The sequence below is a fragment of the Schistocerca americana genome, chromosome 3 (assembly GCF_021461395.2).
Source record: "Schistocerca americana isolate TAMUIC-IGC-003095 chromosome 3, iqSchAmer2.1, whole genome shotgun sequence".
Taxonomy (NCBI): domain Eukaryota; kingdom Metazoa; phylum Arthropoda; class Insecta; order Orthoptera; family Acrididae; genus Schistocerca; species Schistocerca americana.
This window is the reverse complement of record NC_060121.1, coordinates 191571097-191589149: the sequence shown is the minus strand read 5'-3', so window position 1 is coordinate 191589149 and position 18053 is coordinate 191571097. Positions and strand designations below refer to the sequence as shown.

Genomic DNA, 18053 nt, shown 5'->3' with positions numbered 1-18053 from the left:
ATTCCCAAGACAGGAGCCCCCTGGGGGTCTACTCTCTGTCTGGAATCTCACCAACTGAGCTGTCTGGCATGGGTGACCCTACCAGGAACATAGCTCAGTGGATCACTGATACACACAAACCTCCCCGCCGATGTTAAGGTGGTAGTCCTTGAGGAAGATAAAAAAAATTATAAATATACCGTAATTAAAAAAACATATAAAATGTGAATATATTAATACAGTTTCAGAGTGTCCATCACAAACTTTATGTTTAACCTCTGCTTAAGACAGTATTACTACTCAGGGCACATATTGGTTGAAAGCACCGATGATGGCTGTTAATCAGTTGAAATCGATTTGCAAAAGTGAATAAATAAAACATGATTTTGCAACTGGTTGCTGCATATTTGGTAATTTTAAGGGGCATAATTGTTTACTGTGCTCAACGGATGAGAAGTCTGTGCTGGAGAAGGAGGAGTTTAATGGGTATATTATCTGTAATCATGCATCTGAGGACTGTGTCGACAGCAATAATATTTGGTGAAGACGAATACACTACACCAAATAATGAAGATGTAGCAGGATGGGACTAAGGCACACTTCGCAGCTCATGCTGATAAATGTGTGTGCTGTAACTATACGTCATTCAATGAAAGTCCAGTCACTCTTCTGAAGCGCAAGAGGCACGATGTTTATTCTGGGGCACGTGCTCCCGGCACCCAGAGGCCACATGCTGGCTTACAACTTGGCCACACGGTAGCTGCAGGAAAGGCCACATACTTCCTGTCACGTTGGAAATACATGCAGCCCTAGTCATCCCCGGTGCACGGATACCCTTTGTCATTGAACACGAACTGTTTTGGGAGTTATTACATCTGGTGTTGTGGAATATTGTCACATATATAACTTGAAGATAACACAGAAACTACATGTACCACTGTACAAAGAGAGAGAGAAAGAGAGTTTTGTGGATGACTATTTAGACAATGACACATTTTATTCCGAGGAATACCACCACCACCACACTTGACCACAGACTAGAAATCACGGCACACCTATGATATCATCGCAGAGACACTTCGCAAGCTTTTGTGAGAAATACCCTTGTCTTTGAGCATAAGCTGCTTCAGGAGTTACTAAATCCAAATGAATATGTCTCTAAATACACTTTCAAAGAAGATCACTGCACAGTAGTTTGACTCAGTTTTTCCAATGAATACTGACACACATCACACTGACTCTAGAAACTTCGTGGCACTCTTTGAAACCTCCCTGAGACTCTTCACGTGCTTTTGTGGGAAACAGACCCCGAAACAGACATCAGCCGTAATATCTGATTTTACACAGCGAAACGATGATATTTGGAAGCTGAAATAAATATCTCTGTAACTCTAAACAGGTCGATCACCACTTTCGAGTTTTAGCTGCTTGTTTGACGGCACTGCCAGAGAGAGAAAAATTACCGAGTCCTATAGCTGCTGCGCCCTTTACTGAAATGGTGAGTGGGCTTAGTTTAGATTTGCTGCTGCTGAAGTCAGGGACGTTATTTTCGTCGCCTCTTGAAGCCCACAGTGGTGTCAAAGCATAGATGGCAAAATTAGAAAGATTCGAAGCACCCTCCTACAGACGAGAAAAATGTTTGGAATTCTCAGTGTCGTTTAACTGCTGGTTTGGAGATGCCCTAAAGACATAATGGTGGATGAAGGACAGCATCCCACCAGAGATGGATGGTCTGCTTGGACGTGCCTCTGAATACTCGAAATAAAGAAAACATCATGTAACTTTCAGATGTCATAGAATTCTCTTAGATACCTTTCCCCTGTCTTGTACAAACCAGTCTGTAGATGCTTCTGTGACCTGGCAAAGGATATTTTTTGAATTGAGCATTCTGATCGGCTCTTACTGAATTTACCTGCCAAACAGCCGCTGCTTCCAGTGTCTGAGCACTGTCAGCCATTTTCTGCAGTAAGACAAATTACGAGAATTTCAGCGGCAAAACTATTTTGTACAGATCGAAAAAAAATATATGGCATTCATACTGTACTCACTGTTAAACCCTGCATATTGGTCTACAGATCATGAAATATGGAAACTATCGCCAAAGACACTTCCTCAATTACACAGGAAAGCTTGAATTTTTTGGTGTGAAACCTGCTAAACTGCTGCCGGTGTAGGAGCACTGTCTGACTTTTTCTTCTTCAGACGGACAAATTACGACACTTTTAGTGACAAAACGATTTGGTACAGATCGAAGAAAAACCTATATCAGTCATGTTGCACTGACAGTTAAACCCTGCAATCATGAAATACAGAAACTATCGCCAAAAACTAATCCTCAATTACACTGCTCTGCTACTTTCGAGGAAAGCTTGCATTTTTCAGCGTGAAACCGATCTCCAACTGAGCTATATCAACACATACCATACCGATGTAGTAAACACAGTTCGTACCCTCCACAATACAAAACCATTTCTGCATCCTGCGTGTAGCTATAGGCCATAAGACATCATACAAATGTCAGTCTCTGAACTGATGTGCAAAGGCTGGGGTGGTTCACCTTAGCACAAAAGCATTACTGTTTCCGGCTCCGACATGCTTGCTTACTTGCTGCCATGCTTTCTACAGCCATCTCCAGACTCTGGGGTTACAAGAACATATGTATTCTCACATGATTTGCTAGAATATCATACCATTTACGCGATAGTTCTCGAAATCAAGCACACAGCAGCGTGCTACTGCTCACTTGCACAGTATAATTCCGAAGATAAAGACTGGAGATTATAGCTACAGCAACCCGAAATTTTAGCGAGGTGGGACATGCTGCAAACCACTGAGTAACTAGAAACTATCTTGTCTGCGATGATATTTACGTGAAAACTCGAAAATAGAAGAAACTGGATGTTCCACTCGTATTTTTTTTCACGAATACCGATGTCAACAATGTGACAGATTCCAAATCATCCTTCTGCTTCACTAAGCGTATCTCATTTCTAGAGAACCAGAAAAAGTCTCTTCAAGTTGTTTTCACCATATGGATGCACATGACACGTATCACAACTGATGTTCTCTGTACTACATAAAGACGGGAAATGTGCGGAAGCAGACACCGGACAATTTACATGGAAGTGAGAAACAGTCCAGCACATACACACGCCTATATTGAATCTTCTCAAATTTCCAGCAGTTTAGCAGATTTCACACTAAAAAATTCAAGCTTTCCTTGACAGTAGCAGAGCTGTGTAATTGAGGAAGAGTCTTTGGCGATAGTTTCCATATTTCATGATCTGTAGACCAATATGGTGGGTTTAACAGTGAGTACAGAATGACTGCCATATATTTTTTTCGATATGTACAAAATAGTTTTGCCGCTGAAAGTCTCGTAATTTGTCTGTCTGCAGAGAATGGCGACAGTGCTCCATACCGGCAGCAGCAGCAGTTTCCCAGGTAAATTCAGTAAGGCCAATCAGAATGCTCCATTCACAAGATATACTTTGTGTGGGTCACAGGAGCTTCTACAGACTGGATAGAACAAGACAGGGGGTAGGTATCTACGGAAAGTTCTGTAACGCCTGAGAGTACTGTCATGTGTTCTTCGTTCGAGTGTTCAGAGGCATGTCCAAGCAGACCATCCACCTCTGGCGAAATTCTGTCCTTTATCTGCCATTATATCTTTAAAACATACCCAAACCAGAAACTGTAGTACACCGAGAATTCCAGTCATTTTTCTCGTTTGTAGGAGATTGCTTGGAATTTTTCTGATTTTACCGTCTGTGCTTTGACACTAGCGTGCGCTTCGAGAAGTGAGGAAAATAATGTCCCTGACTCCAGTAGCAACAAATGCAAACTAAGGCCACTCGCCGATTCAGTAAAGTAGACTGGGAAAAGTTTCTCCTTTGGCAGTGCCTTCAAACTAGCAGCTAAAACTCAAAAAGTGGTAATCGTCTGTTAAGAGTTAGAGAGATATTTATTTCGACTTCCAAGTATCACCGTTTTGACGTGTGAAGTCAGATGTTGTGGTTGATATCGGTTTCTGGATCTGTTTCCCATAAAAGCATGTGAAGTGTCTCAGGGAGGTTTCACAAATGTGCCACGATTTTTTTAGGGCATGTGTTGAAGTGTGGCGGTATACATCGAAAAATTGAGTCAAACTACTGTGCAGTGATCTTTTTTGACGGTGTATTTAGAGAAATATTCATTTGTATTTAGTAACTATTGAAGCAGCTCGTGCTCAAAGACCTGGCTATTTCTCACAAAAACGCCCGAAGTGTCTTTGGGATGGTTTCACAAGTGTGCTGCGATCTTGCTGGATCTTCATTATTTTATGAAGCTTATTCATTTCCACCAAATATCATTGCTATCCACACGATCCTCAGATGCATAGTTACAGGTAATATTCCCATTACACTCTTCCTCCAGCACAGACATCACATCCATTGGACACAGTAAGCAATTATGTCCGTCCTCCCAGTCCAGCACCTACACACAGAGTGAGTCCCCAGAACGCCATCTTGGATTACGTCACAGGATGGGCGAGGGGGAGGGGCGACAGTGAACTTTGGTAGTGGTGCTTTGACCTAGGCCAGTTGGACTCTGGACCTCATGGTGAGCACACTGAATGGACCTACTGACTCTGATAACTCAAATTGTTTAAGAAAACAGTGCAATCCTTACGTCCATCCTTTCCAGCAGCCCAGCACAGACTGAGTCTTTTTCCTGCCATTTTCCAGATGGGGAGGAGAGGGGATCAATGCATGCAAAATAAAAACTTACGTCCGTCCTCTCTGGCAGCCCAGCACAGACTGAGTGCTTTTCCTGCCAATTTCGTGATGGGGGAGGGGAGGGGAGGAGGGGAAAGGGAGGAGGGCGAGGAGAGGGGAGGGGTGGTTAGTTAGGTTAGTTGAGGTAGCCCCATTGACTTATTTTCCTGCCAATATTTGAACTTCCCTCCATGAAGTCACTGCAATATTGCCACATATATGGCCGCCATCTTGGATCCGCCATGTTGAATAAATCTGGCAACAATGCCGAGTGAGATGATGCCCACTTTGTCCTAATACTGCTGTTGAGTGCCATCACCGCATATGCAAATTTTGACCTACTATTTACGCGAATTACGTGACCTGCGCATAGACATCTAATGCCACATAGCTCCACAAACCTACCGACAAACTGTCAGATCCCTGAGACACAGAATCAGTTATGTATTTCGTTCCAAAGATGGACAAACAAGTTATTAAGCAAATGGTCCTCCTTTCTTTCAGGAGTGCTAGTTCTGCAAGGTTCGCAGGAGAGCTTCTGTAAAGTTTGGAGGGTAAGAGACGAGGTACTGGCAGAATTGAAGCTGTGAGGACGGGACGTGAGTCGTGCTTGGGTAGCTCAGTCGGTAGAGCACTTGTCCGCGAAAGGCAAAGGTCCAGAGTTCGAGTCTCGGTCCAGCACACAGTTTTAATCTGCCAGGAAGTTTCAAGATCAGACAGATTGGCGCTTTCTTTGTAACTAACCTCCTGCCACAGGCTGAGCTAATCCATTACTTCCGGTCACCAAGCGTCATGACCACACCTGCCACCAGCCTAGGTGCACTGCAAAACAAACAGCTGCCACTTGGATGTATGCAGTAGCTCTAAACATTTCCACTCTGACGCAGACGCCCAGTTTAAAAAATAAACTTTACCCAATCCAGTGTTGTTGACCATACACCTCAAATTTCCCATGTGAAATGTAGACAGAAATCGGTGCAAACACGCATTTTCACATCGCTAAAATATCGCTACTTGTAAAAGCCCTGTAAGAGTATAACATGGGCTACATTTCCTCCAATTTTTTTCTCATCAGGTAGAAAAAAATCTGTTCTAATCGGCTTAGTGTCTGTTATGTCCCGCATCACAGGACTAGAATATTAAAATCATTTTTGGCTCATGACAGAGTGTGAAGATCTATCTCTTGCATAGGATGCCCCCTCACTTTCGAACACCCCTTAAAACAACCAAATGCCTCTTCATGTACGAAGACTCTTAAGGTAATAGGACAGAGAAGTTGTAAATATCAGGTTTATACTACGTATCACTTTATAAATTCGGTAATACATCCGATTTTATTACGATATCGTTTCTCCCTGTGTAGGTGGAAGACTTTCGTTAAAAGATACCACCGCAAGGATAGAACGCCTGATTACCACTCTAACTCAATAATCATACCCGTGGTGCACTAGCCATCGCTTCCACCCGCCAGACAGCACATCATTGATATCAAATTAATTGGCTAGTTAATTAAATTGCTTGACGAGCAATTTTTTTTCTTTCTGCAGCCAGGCAGCTGGAGGGAAGACAATGTTCTTTTTGGGGAACATTGTTGAGAACCGACATTTGAAGTTGACCACCAAAGGATTCTATTTCTGGCAACATACATTTGCGTAAGAACCGTGCTATTAAAAGCACGATCAAAGTGACTATGTCAGCATCACCCTGAACAAAAAGTGGTCTTGGTTCTACAGGTACACACAAGAGTCGCTGATAGTGTTACGCTTTCTGGTAAAAATGCTGTCTGCGATTTAGAAGCAAATCTCTCCATTCAACCACATACTTGCATTGGATCCCATGGAGATGTCTTTTAATGATTATGGCAACTAGAGAATCATATTCGTGGCACTCTTACATCTCAAAACCAGTGATCTTTTTCCAACCAATCCGCTAAGGAAGCCATACAGCAAAACTCCAGCAAAACTCATATCTCGAAACTAGTCACCTTTTTCAAACCTGTATGCTACAGTAAAACTCCAAAGTAGTTTTAGACAGTCCCTCTGCATCTTGTGACTGCTGCTCAGTCTCTGGCCCGCCTTCCCTGCTGCGTTGTCCATGTGCTTGTTCCCATTTAAGTCGGAGCTGAGCAGAGAGCGCTATATCTGCCACCTTCTGGATCCTGTGGAGAAACAGGGTGAGCTGAGTTAATGCAACAGGACCGTGTTTTGACCACTCAGTGGAAATGGGATCGTGTTGTCATAGCTCCACCAACTGTGTACCGTGTGAAAGGCCAACACCAAATGAAGCTTTCTCCTGCAACATGAGGTAGTAGAAAAAACAGTGCAAACAGTTATGGTGGTGTTTCTTATCAGGAAAATTAGGAAGACGCCACATCATACAGGAACTTGAAGAAGGGCAAAGATTTTACAGCTGCATTGCTGTGCATCCGAAAACTACATACAGGTGCATTCATGTCTGTCACCCAAACATTCTCTCTATCATCGTTATTTTCTACCATTCAAAGAGAAAAACTACGAACTATAAAAATTCCAGTAAAGTCACCCAGTAGAGAACTCACGAGGGGGCCTTCTGGGAGGTGCATCTAGTTATGAACTCCCACTTCGCCTGCTTATAGTGTGGGTAGGCATCTATCACACCCTAAAATTGTAGGTGCCAATGCGGTCTCGTTTTTGAAATATTGTCTGTTAAAGTTTGGGCAGTTCTTTATATACAGAAAAGTTTCACGGTTGTGGCAAGTGAGCGAGTAGCCGAGTCATTTGTACTTTCGACACCACGAACATTATACGAATGCACGTTCATTTTCGTCACAATTAAAAAAAAAAAAAAAAAGAAAAAAAAAGAAGAAGAAGAAGAAAAGTGGCAAGTGAGCGAGACTCCCGTCCAGGCTACCCTGGTTGGAGACCCGTCTATGCTACTTTCATTTCCTTTTTTTTCAAATGTCTGTTTTAGTTTATAATTAATCATGGAAATTCCGCAAGGAATTGATTAAAAAGAATTAGAAGCCTCTATAAATCAAAGGTACACACACTGAATGTCAAATTTTGTTTTAATCTTTTGCGTTTTTTTATTTTAACAGGAAATTAACCGTAATGTAATTTCTTAAAATATTTTATTATTGTTCAATTTTTTTTCGTTGTATTTTTAATTTTCTTCCGTTGAGGTAGGGTATATTAAAAAAAATACCAACGAATGAGGGATTAAAAATATGTTTCATTTAATGGAAAGTTAATCGATATTTCCTATATTTTGACGAGTACATTCCGACGGATGATACTTGTTATAAAAACAATTAAAACATTTGTAGTTTCGACACCACGAACATAGTACGAACACACATTCATTTTCTTCGCAATCGCATCTGTATTTTCTCAAATCCGCTGGAAACGCCACTGCAATGACGTTATGGAATACTGTTAAAATAAAAAAAAATAAAAGAAACGGAAAAGATAGAAACAAAATTTGAGATTCAATGTGTAATTTTGATTTATAGAGGCTTGTAATTCCTTTTAATCAATTCCTTGCTGAATTTTCATGATTAATTATAAGTTAAAACAGGCATTTGAAAAAAAGGAAACAAAAGTAACATAGACGCGTCTCGAACCAGCGACCCCTGGACGGGAGTCTCGCTCGCTTCCCACTTTTGGCTAGATCGTTTGTTGATCCTTCCACTCAGTTTTTTATTACAGAGGCCAACCATCTCTCTGACCGAACACGCTGAGCTACCGTGCCGGCACACTCGTTCACTTGCCAGCAGAACTGTGAAACTTTTCTGTATATAAAGAGCTGCCCAAACTTCTTTAACAGGCAATATTTCAAAAACGAGGCCGCATTGGCACCTACAATTTTAGGGTGTGATAGATGCCTACCCATACTATAAGCAGGTGAAGTGGGAGCTCATAACTCGATGCACCTATCAGAAAGTCCCCTCGTCAGTAAGATATTACCACATCTCTCTCTTCTGATGTATTGGGAAACATTTGGTCCATTGGTGCAGGTGGCCAATGATTGAAGTCGCTTATACAGACCAGTGTAAAGTTTCGTCGCTGTAGGAGGACCACATGCCACAAACTATCGATCGTAAGAGAGGTATCTGCGTTGTTGTTTGATTCATTGGCTTTTTTCTGCTGTAACATACCCAAGCAGTGTATGTCTACAGCTTTGTACACTGCCATACATTTTGTTCTCTGCACCGCGACTTCAAAGTCTGTGTCTGTGTCAGGTTCTAAACTGACATTAACGCTTTTTAATCCATTGGCTCTGACTGATAGCAAGACATTGCTTGGTGTAAACTATGCTTCTGCTGGGGCAATATTATGCAATAAGCACCACAGTTGACAGTGTTGTCAGTTTTAGCAATCTTACCATTTTTTCCGTAATTTCAATGCCGACCAGTGACACAACAGCATGATTATCAGTTTGTGAATCATCGCTAAACCACCCCTCTACTACTTTATGAGTACCATGTAGTAGACCGAGCGAGGTGGCGCAGTGGTTAGCACACTGGACTCGCATTCGGGAGGACGACGGTTCAATCCCGTCTCCAGCCATCCTGATTTAGGTTTTCCGTGATTTCCCTAAATCGTTTCAGGCAAATGCCGGGATGGTTCCTTTGAAAGGGCACGGGCGATTTCCTTCCCGATCCTTCCCTAACCCGAGCTTGCGCTCCGTCTCTAATGACCTCGTTGTCGACGGGACGTTAAACACTAACCACCCACCCCCCACCCACCATGTAGTAGATGTGAACATAGATAAATGACTGTGCAGTACGTCCAATCACCGTTATTCTCGAATATATATACCAAAGTGTACCAGACAGTGTTCTATACTGATCTACATACTTCTAGCGCTTTGATCGTAGTGCATAATTTACGATTTCGATTACCCATCTTTCTGTTTGTGAATGGGAATCACAGAGCATTCTCACATCCTTAGGATAAAGTTAGAGACTGAAAAGTCTCCCCTCATTGTCTTTCCCCAACTCTCCCTGCAACACTGTCACCAATTAAATTTGCAGCTGACCAGAAGTAAGAGGGTATTATATGTGCTACATTCCACGTCTCATTAAGGAACAGAGCAAGCTGAGTCAGTAACTGCTGTTCTGTGAAGACTGTTCCGCACCAATCTTACTCACAGTGCCCATCCAAGCGCACAAGACCTCGCCAGATGACAGTTGAGGAGGTTAGCACTCTTTTTGGTGTGTAGTAGAAGTGAGAGTGTTGTGATGATATAACAGACGGTTAAGAAGAAATGCGCAGTTTTACTCATGACGAAGCTCCAGATAGATGGAGTTGGAAACATTTTACATAAATCAACTGCGCTGTCAGTTCTGGTGTTTGGTGTCCGTACCAAGAAGATATTGGAAAGAGAGAAATGATCGTCAAACACAAACACGTTCCAAAAGCTAAACGGCTGTACACTTAAACACGCTATAATACTAGGGTATAAAATGCAATGCTGTCAATAATCCAATGTAAGGAATACAGTTCCAGCACATGACATACAGTCTCCCTGCAAGTTTCTCTACAATAAATTATGGTGACAAACAGTAAAGTGATAAAACTACTATCTGCACACCAAAGAAAACATCGATTCTTTGTGTCACAAACACTACATAGGTTTCCAGAGGTGTATGACGTCTCCTGTTAATGAAGTTCAAACCCGATTACAGTTCGGAAATTATGATATGTTCACAACGACGCTATAAAATGATTGATGGCATCGAAAATGCATATGAAGATGCAGTGATATCTTACGAGGAATTAAACACCACAATCAGAAGCCAGAGGGGATGTGACAGCCCTATCACAGTTGAACCATTGCCCCTAGTAACCTTCCTTTTGCATATACAAGTCATGGTCCGATGTTAGATTGTATTGCTCATGTGCAGGATAACATCGCCATTTCTCCTTGACGCCACGCCTCTAGAATGCCTCCTCTAAGGCATATATGTAGCATCAGTCTGCTCCCCTCCTCCAGAACACGCAATTTTACTGATTTTGTTCATTAATCATTCCATGGTATTTTTCTCTGATTTTATGTATTCTCAGTCAGTTTCAGTAATTTTAGTATGTTTTCGCGATTTTACACTTATCACCATATTTCCCTCATTTTTACGTATTTCACATCAATGTTTCGTGATTAAGCCAGGTATCCTCGAATTTTGCCGATTTTATGTCATTTCTCATATTTTTTCCACGGTTTTCAGTATGTACATGGTCATATTGCTGACATACCATGTGCTGTTTTATTTTCTACGAGAATATTTGAGTATCTTATATACGAACCTACTAAAAAACCCTCAGACTTGCCCTCTCAGTGATGACCGACATGCATGCATTTTAGATAGGGCGAACATGAAAAGTATAGTATCAGTCGCTTTGTACCAATATGAAACCCGAGGACTCGATTTATGCCCAAGACGTGACAGAGAAATGGAGTACTTCGCATACAGCTTCGTTTGTCTATAGGAGGATGCTGAAATAGTTTTTCCATCGATGAATATGATTCACCACACATGCATTGGAAACCCTCTCCTGACAGTGCTGTGGAGACATTTGCTGTTAACGATTGCAGGTGGATAGCGCTTTAAATCACACACAGAACACGCAGTTGTATACCAGTCGATCGCAAGTTATACCACACAGTTGATGCACCCTGAGAGAACAACGGAAAAAAATGGTTAATTACGTGATAAATGACCTGCAGCAACATGTCCATTTCTCTAGAATGCATCATCAATCTTCCGTTAAATCATATCTCGTTACAACCCCTCTCAATCGATCACTGCATATACTTTCTAATATCCTTTAAAGCAGATCCTTTAATACAAATGGTTCTCTTTTCCAAGAAAGCATCAAAGACAACAGTCAACTTGCATGTATCATTATTACCTCGATAGACATACAGTAGGATGTTGTTAAAAAGCTATACAGCAACTGTTCTGTAAGGTATTTGGTAGCTGACACAACATGGTTGTGATTGGTGGAGAGTACAGAGAAGCACATTGTAAAAACTGATTGTTAGGGTTTGAAACTCTGAAACAGTCTTGCACAAAGTCAAACACGCGATCCATTTTGTAGTTGTATGTTGCAATCATCCCACCTGGTAATGCAACGCTTTTTAGCTAAGGACACTTTATAAAAATTTATAAGATGTTGATGATAACTTTGGGGTCTTACCTGGGCATATGATCCGACATACATAAATTTATTTATCTACATTTGGTGGTCATCCACATTATACATTTTATTTCAACGTTCTTATCGCTGTCGACGAAAAATGACTGTTTCCCTGGTTCCTGGTGCTTCCATGTCAACTTTTTCTCGTATTTCACTTGCTGTCACGTACTCGTCCCCGTGTACAAGAATTTTGTTGCACCATGCAAGTACTTCCTCATTTCCTCTCAATTTTCCCCACAATTTGGCGTATTTCCCCTCAATTTATACTTATTTTCGGTCATTTTTCGTAATTTTATCGATTTTGTGTCACTTCAGCCCAAGCGATCATGACATCACTTCTCGTCATGTAGTCTAAAATTGCTTGTAAATGTAATACAGTTGTCAACACTTAGTGCAAATGCATTATTTTCTTGGTCGGACTGTATAGTATAGCACTGTACTCGAATGCATCCAGTCACCTCCAACCAAATATTCTACAGCTGCATTGAGTTTGCTCTGTTTTAAGTATATCTATGTCTGTGCATGTTACTAGTGGCTCCCATGACCCAGTCCTCCCACTGGTGGATCCAACTTCAAGACATAGAACACATCTCTGGATGTAACTCATGGTGGACTAACCTTTGAGCCATGTCCCAGACATGGCGTATGGTGGCTCTGCCTCTGTACATCACTCCTGATATATTGCACAGTGTATCCACCTTCAAACGCTACCCCGGACATAGCATATTGTGGATCTGTATCCGAATATCACTCCGGATATAATGTGTGGTGGATCCACCCTTCCCTTCCACTGGAGGTTCGAGTCCTCCCTCGGGCATGGGTGTATGTGTTGTTCTTATCATAAGTTAGTTTAAATAGTGTGTAAGACTAGGGACCGATGACCTCAGCAGGTTGGTCCCTTAGGAATTCACACACATTTGAACATTTTGATCCATACTCGAACACTAGCTCGGGTCTACTCTGGGTCATGGGAACCATCCATGACGCATGCACAGATACACATATACTGAAAACAGAGCAAAAGCACTGCAAATGCAAGTGACTCTCATGATCAGTTTAATTAATTGGCCTATCAATTTAATTATTGACTTGGAGTGGTAATCAGGCGTTTTTTCGCTGCGGCGATATCTTTTAACAAAAATTTCAATCTTCCACCTGCACAGGGAAAGATGTTATCGTAATAAAATTAAATGTATTACCGAATTTATAAAGTGATACGTAGTATAAACCTGATATTTACAACTTCTCTGTCCTATTACCTTAAGAGACTTCGTATGTGACGAGGCATTTGGTTGTTTTAAGGGGTGTTCGAAAGTGAGGGTGCATCCTACACAAGAGATAGATCTTAGCACCGTGTCATGAGCCAGAAATGAGTTTAATATTATAGTCCTGTGAGGCAGGGTGTAACAGATATCAAGCTGATTAGAAAAGATTTTTTCTAGTTGATGAAAAAATACTTAGAGGAAATATAGCCTACGCCATACTGTTACAGAGTTTTCACAACAAGTAACGATACTTTAGTGATGTGAAAGCATGTGTTTGCACCAATTTCTTGTCCTTGTTAATAATTGTGTAAAATGGAGAAATCTCTATTTCACATGAGAAATTCGAGGTGAATGACCAACAACATGGCTCACTCGGTTTGCGTAAAATGTATTTTTTAGACGGGGGTGGGGGATGGGGGGGAGGGTCTATGTTGGGGTGGAGTTGGTTAGAACTACTGTAGACATCCAAGAGCAGCTGTTTGCTTTGTTGTCTTGGAGGGTGTTGGGGCTAGTGGCAGGTATGGTCACAAGGCTTCGGCGACCGGAAGTAACGGATTAGATCATTGTGTGACAGGCTGTTAGTTACAAAGAATGCACCGACCAGTGTGGTCTTGCCCAGGGCAGTTGGGGCTGGTGAAGTGACCAGTGCAGTGGGTGACCAGAGACAGAAACAGACATGTGTGTTGTATAAGAGAAGATTCAACATGACAGATGTTTGCAGTGGATGATTATTGCCCCCCCCCCCCCCCCCCCCATGTAAATTGATTGGTTGACTGCTTGGTGACAGTCGCTCTAATCTCTGAGCATTCGGTATGACAGGCTTGTGGATGCCGGGAGATAGGTATGCAGCTCCTGGAATAGCTGTTGCTGTTCTGGGCCTCCTTCGTGGCTGGCATGGATGGAACTACCCTGCAATTGGCCGATGGCACGGGTTTCTCGATCACGAATTTGTGTGATCGGTAGGATTTTTTTTCATTAGATATGTTTAGATGGAAACGTTGTGCTGGAGGAGAGCGTTTGTGTTCTCCAATGTATATTCATACAAGAATGATCTATTTGTGATGGAAATTTCATTGCTTGATTTGCTTAATGTTTGCATGTGATACTCATACAATGAAAATTTGTTTTCTTATGAAGAAGATCACTGTAAGGTAGTGGTGAGTGTTTTAAGCTATCTATTTGTCTCATGTAAACTGTTAAACAATTAATTTGGTAGAGTAGTGAAAAAGAATTACTTCACTCTATTTCTGACGTCGAAATTGCGTCAACTCTCCTTTTGTCTCCAGCATTAGCCAATAGGAATATGGTGTTCTGAGGAGAGATGAAAACCTCCATCTGTATGTTTGGAGATGTTCTCTTGAGAGAGATAGAGACAGGAAGCGAGTCTGGCATTTGCTGATCAACAATATGCCGCCACTTGATGCTTTGTTTGGGAACTGTGTGATCAAGGGAGGGTGATACCTGGTCTGCAGTTGGTGGTATTTAGTAACATGGTCTGTAATTAGGACATTGGGCCGTTTTGACACACATGTGGGAGACCTCAAACAGTGACTACGGTACCGCACTTCATTCAATTCCTGAGTGATTACAGTTATTACGTCATGGGGAGTGTTGGTGGTGGGAGTGGAGGTCAGTTGTGAATTCTACCGAAGAGGGGTAGCCGTGTCTCCTGCAAAAGAATATATATCAATATATTACTGACTCTGATTTGAATTTCGTTGCTTGAGATCCTTTGTCTTCAGCACAGAGCGAGTCTTTTTCCTGTAGTTTTGTTCTTGGATTGGTGGGGAGGGGGGGGGGGGGGGGAGGGGGGTGAGAGGTAGCGAGGGGTGAGGATGTGGGACGTCCTCTGGTGGTGGCACTGTGAGCTAGCTCAGTCGATCACTGCGTGTCACGGTGAGCACATGCACGAAATTTTTTCCAACAGGACAACATCTCCAATCTGCAACAGTGTAATTACTTAATTAGGACATGTAGTTGCTTGATGTAAGTTTTTCCCACCAAATAAAAGAGAGATCCAACCTCTGCAAACTGAATGTTATAAATAAACACTATATCCTTTGCTATGTAACTGACATTGATTTGAATTTCCTGTCATGATATCCTTCCTCTTCAGCACAGATAGAGTCCTTTTCTCACCAGTTTCCAGATTGGGGGAGGGCTGGGGGATTTCCCACAGAGGTGGGGTTAATTAATTGATCAATTTAATTAATTAGTCAATCAAACTGATATATTGGGAGTGGCTATTCGAATAATTCAGGCCTGGAAGTGTACTTGTATTGCCGAAGGAGTTCCCAGAGAGGTGTGGGAGGGGGATGGGAGGGGGATGGATGGGGGTTTCTAGGAAGGATGGATTATTCCCAGGCACTCATAATCCACTTAGCAGAACAACAGGTTAAGGACCTGACAATCAAAAGAGAACAATAGGTTTGCCTCTGAATGTATGCTTGCTCATAATGTAGGCAACCTGCACTAATGAAATGGTCTGATGCCAGCTTTGCCATACTACTTATGGTTCCCTAGCGTTTAAAATTCTTCTGAAATTCAGGAAAGTTTTAGCATGAACATGAACTTTAAAAAAGGCTAGTTACAAACTCAGGAGAAATAAAAAATGGAGTATCAAAATTAAAAAAAAAAAAAAACTGATAAATCTGGAAAAACTGGAGTATATGGCAACCATAAAAGTGTGTGTTGAATTTTCATGACAGACAGTCACTGAAGAGGATTATGACGAAAAGTTATAAGATGACACTACAAAAGGCAGTACAAAATTGGATGTCCCATTCGCAAAACCAGTCAATGCCTTAAGAACATGAGACGACCTCCATAAGTAGGGAATAGCAGGGTGAACTGGAATTCAATACCACTCGTCAGTGATGCAAATGCCCCTAACTGGAAAACTTGGTGCCAAAATCATAAAACTCGAGGTATCGAACAATGGAAGAAAGTGATATGGTCGAACAAGTCTTGTTTCACACTGTTTACAACTTCTGACAGAGTTTACATCCCAATTTTGAAATATGGCCTGTGTTCGGTGATGATTTGGGCATGCATGTTGTGGTGTTCCGTGCGCCCCATGATTACTCTGTGAGGTCGCATTCCTACCAAGGATTATGTGATCATTTTAGCTGATCAGGTCCATGCCATGCTACAATATTTTGTTTCCCAATGGTGATGCTGTGTTCTGAGATGACAGGGCCTCTCTTCGCAGAGCTCGCATCGTCCAGGAATGGGTTTACGAGCACAAGGATGAACTGTCACATCTCACCTGCCGAATGCAGTCACTAGATCTCAATATTATCGATCCTTATAACTTACTTTGGAGAGAAGGGTGTGTGATCACTATCCTCCTCCCTCACCTTTACCTGAAATTGCCTCAGTTTTGCAGGAAGAATGCTATAAGAATCCTTTAAAAACCATACTACATCTCGATTTATTCATTCCAAGATGGCTAACGACTGTTTTGAATGCCAATGGTTTTCCTACATTGTATTGAGCATGGTGGTGTGTTACGTTTTTGGAGTTTTCAAATTTTTGTCCACCATTCGCCCGCTATAATCAGGAGTAATTTCGTTTCTCATTGTAACTATTGGATGTTATCCCTTAGTTACTTGAAACATTATCTACCACTATCCTATAGCATGTCCATTTTGGTTTTGATCACATAAAACATGGCATAGGGTTGTTCAGTTTGCCTAGCTGTCATCGCAGCATTGCCCCTCTACGGTATTCCGTTTCCCTGGTCTTGCCTGTGCAGGACTCCGACAGAGGTGGGAGCTGGTGAGCCGGTGCCTGAGGAGGAACCAGAGGAGGTGCTGACACGCGAGCAGGCAAGTGCGGCGCTCAGCCACCTGGGCAAGGCAGCCGATGGGCTGCGCTATGCCTACCTGGCAATGCGGCTGCCCGGCTGCCGCCTCTGCGACATCTCCGCTGCAGCTGCCTTTCAGAACATTCTCTTGATCGACGTGTCCAACAACAGGTGACCATCTTCCTCTGGCATTAGCGGCTTATACATGATACTATTTATTAGTCAGTATGACCAATTTTTAATTAGTGAAATCACTGTTATAGTTCCCAGCCAAAGACTGATATGATTCAACTCTTCACGCTAGTCCATCCTGTGCAAGCCTCTTCATCGCTGCACAATTACTGCAACCTACATACTTGTGAACCTGCTTACTGTATTCGAGCTTTGGTTTCCCTGTACAATTTTTACTCTCCCCCTCCCCCACACACACTTCTCTCCACTACCAAACTGACTATTCTTTTTATGCCTCAGGATGCATCCTATCAACTGATCCCTTCTTTTAACCAGTTTGTGCTACTGAGTGAGCTAGCGCAGTGGTTAACACTATGAACTCTCATTTGGGAGGACTACAGCTCAAATTCCTGTCCAGCTATCCAGATTTAGGTTTTCCATGATTTGGCTAAATCGCTCTAGGCAAATGCCAGAACGGTTCGTTTGAAAAGGACATGGTCAATTTCCTTCCCCATCCTTCTGTAATCCAAGCCTATGCTCCTTCTGTCATGTCTGCACTGTCGACAGGATGTTAAACTCTAATCTTCTTTTCAATTTCTGTCACAAATTTCTTTTCTCCCCTGTTTGATTCAGTTCCTCTTCATTACTTACATGATCTACCAATCTAATCTTCGTCATTCTTCTTTATCTACACATTTCAAAAGCTTCTATTCTCTGCCTATCTAAACTGCTTATTATCCATGGTTCACTTCTGTACAAGGCTACAATCTTGACGAATACCTAAGAAAAAGGCTTCCTAACACTTTAATTCACATGTGGTGTTAAAAAATTCCTCATTTGCAGAAATGCTTTCCTTGCTATTAGTCTGTCTGCATTTTCTTTCCTCTCTACTTCA

At 42.0% G+C, this 18053-nt stretch overlaps 1 protein-coding gene across 1 annotated transcript in view; it reads left to right on the top strand.

Annotated features, from left to right (window-relative positions):
• Positions 1–18053, top strand: part of LOC124605963 (leucine-rich repeat-containing protein 23-like) — a 67068-nt gene that overhangs the window by 28219 nt on the left and 20796 nt on the right. The window contains exon 2 of the mRNA XM_047137926.1: positions 16937–17158. Coding sequence (XP_046993882.1) covers positions 16937–17158 — 222 coding nt within the window. The remainder of the gene's footprint in view (positions 1–16936; positions 17159–18053) is intronic.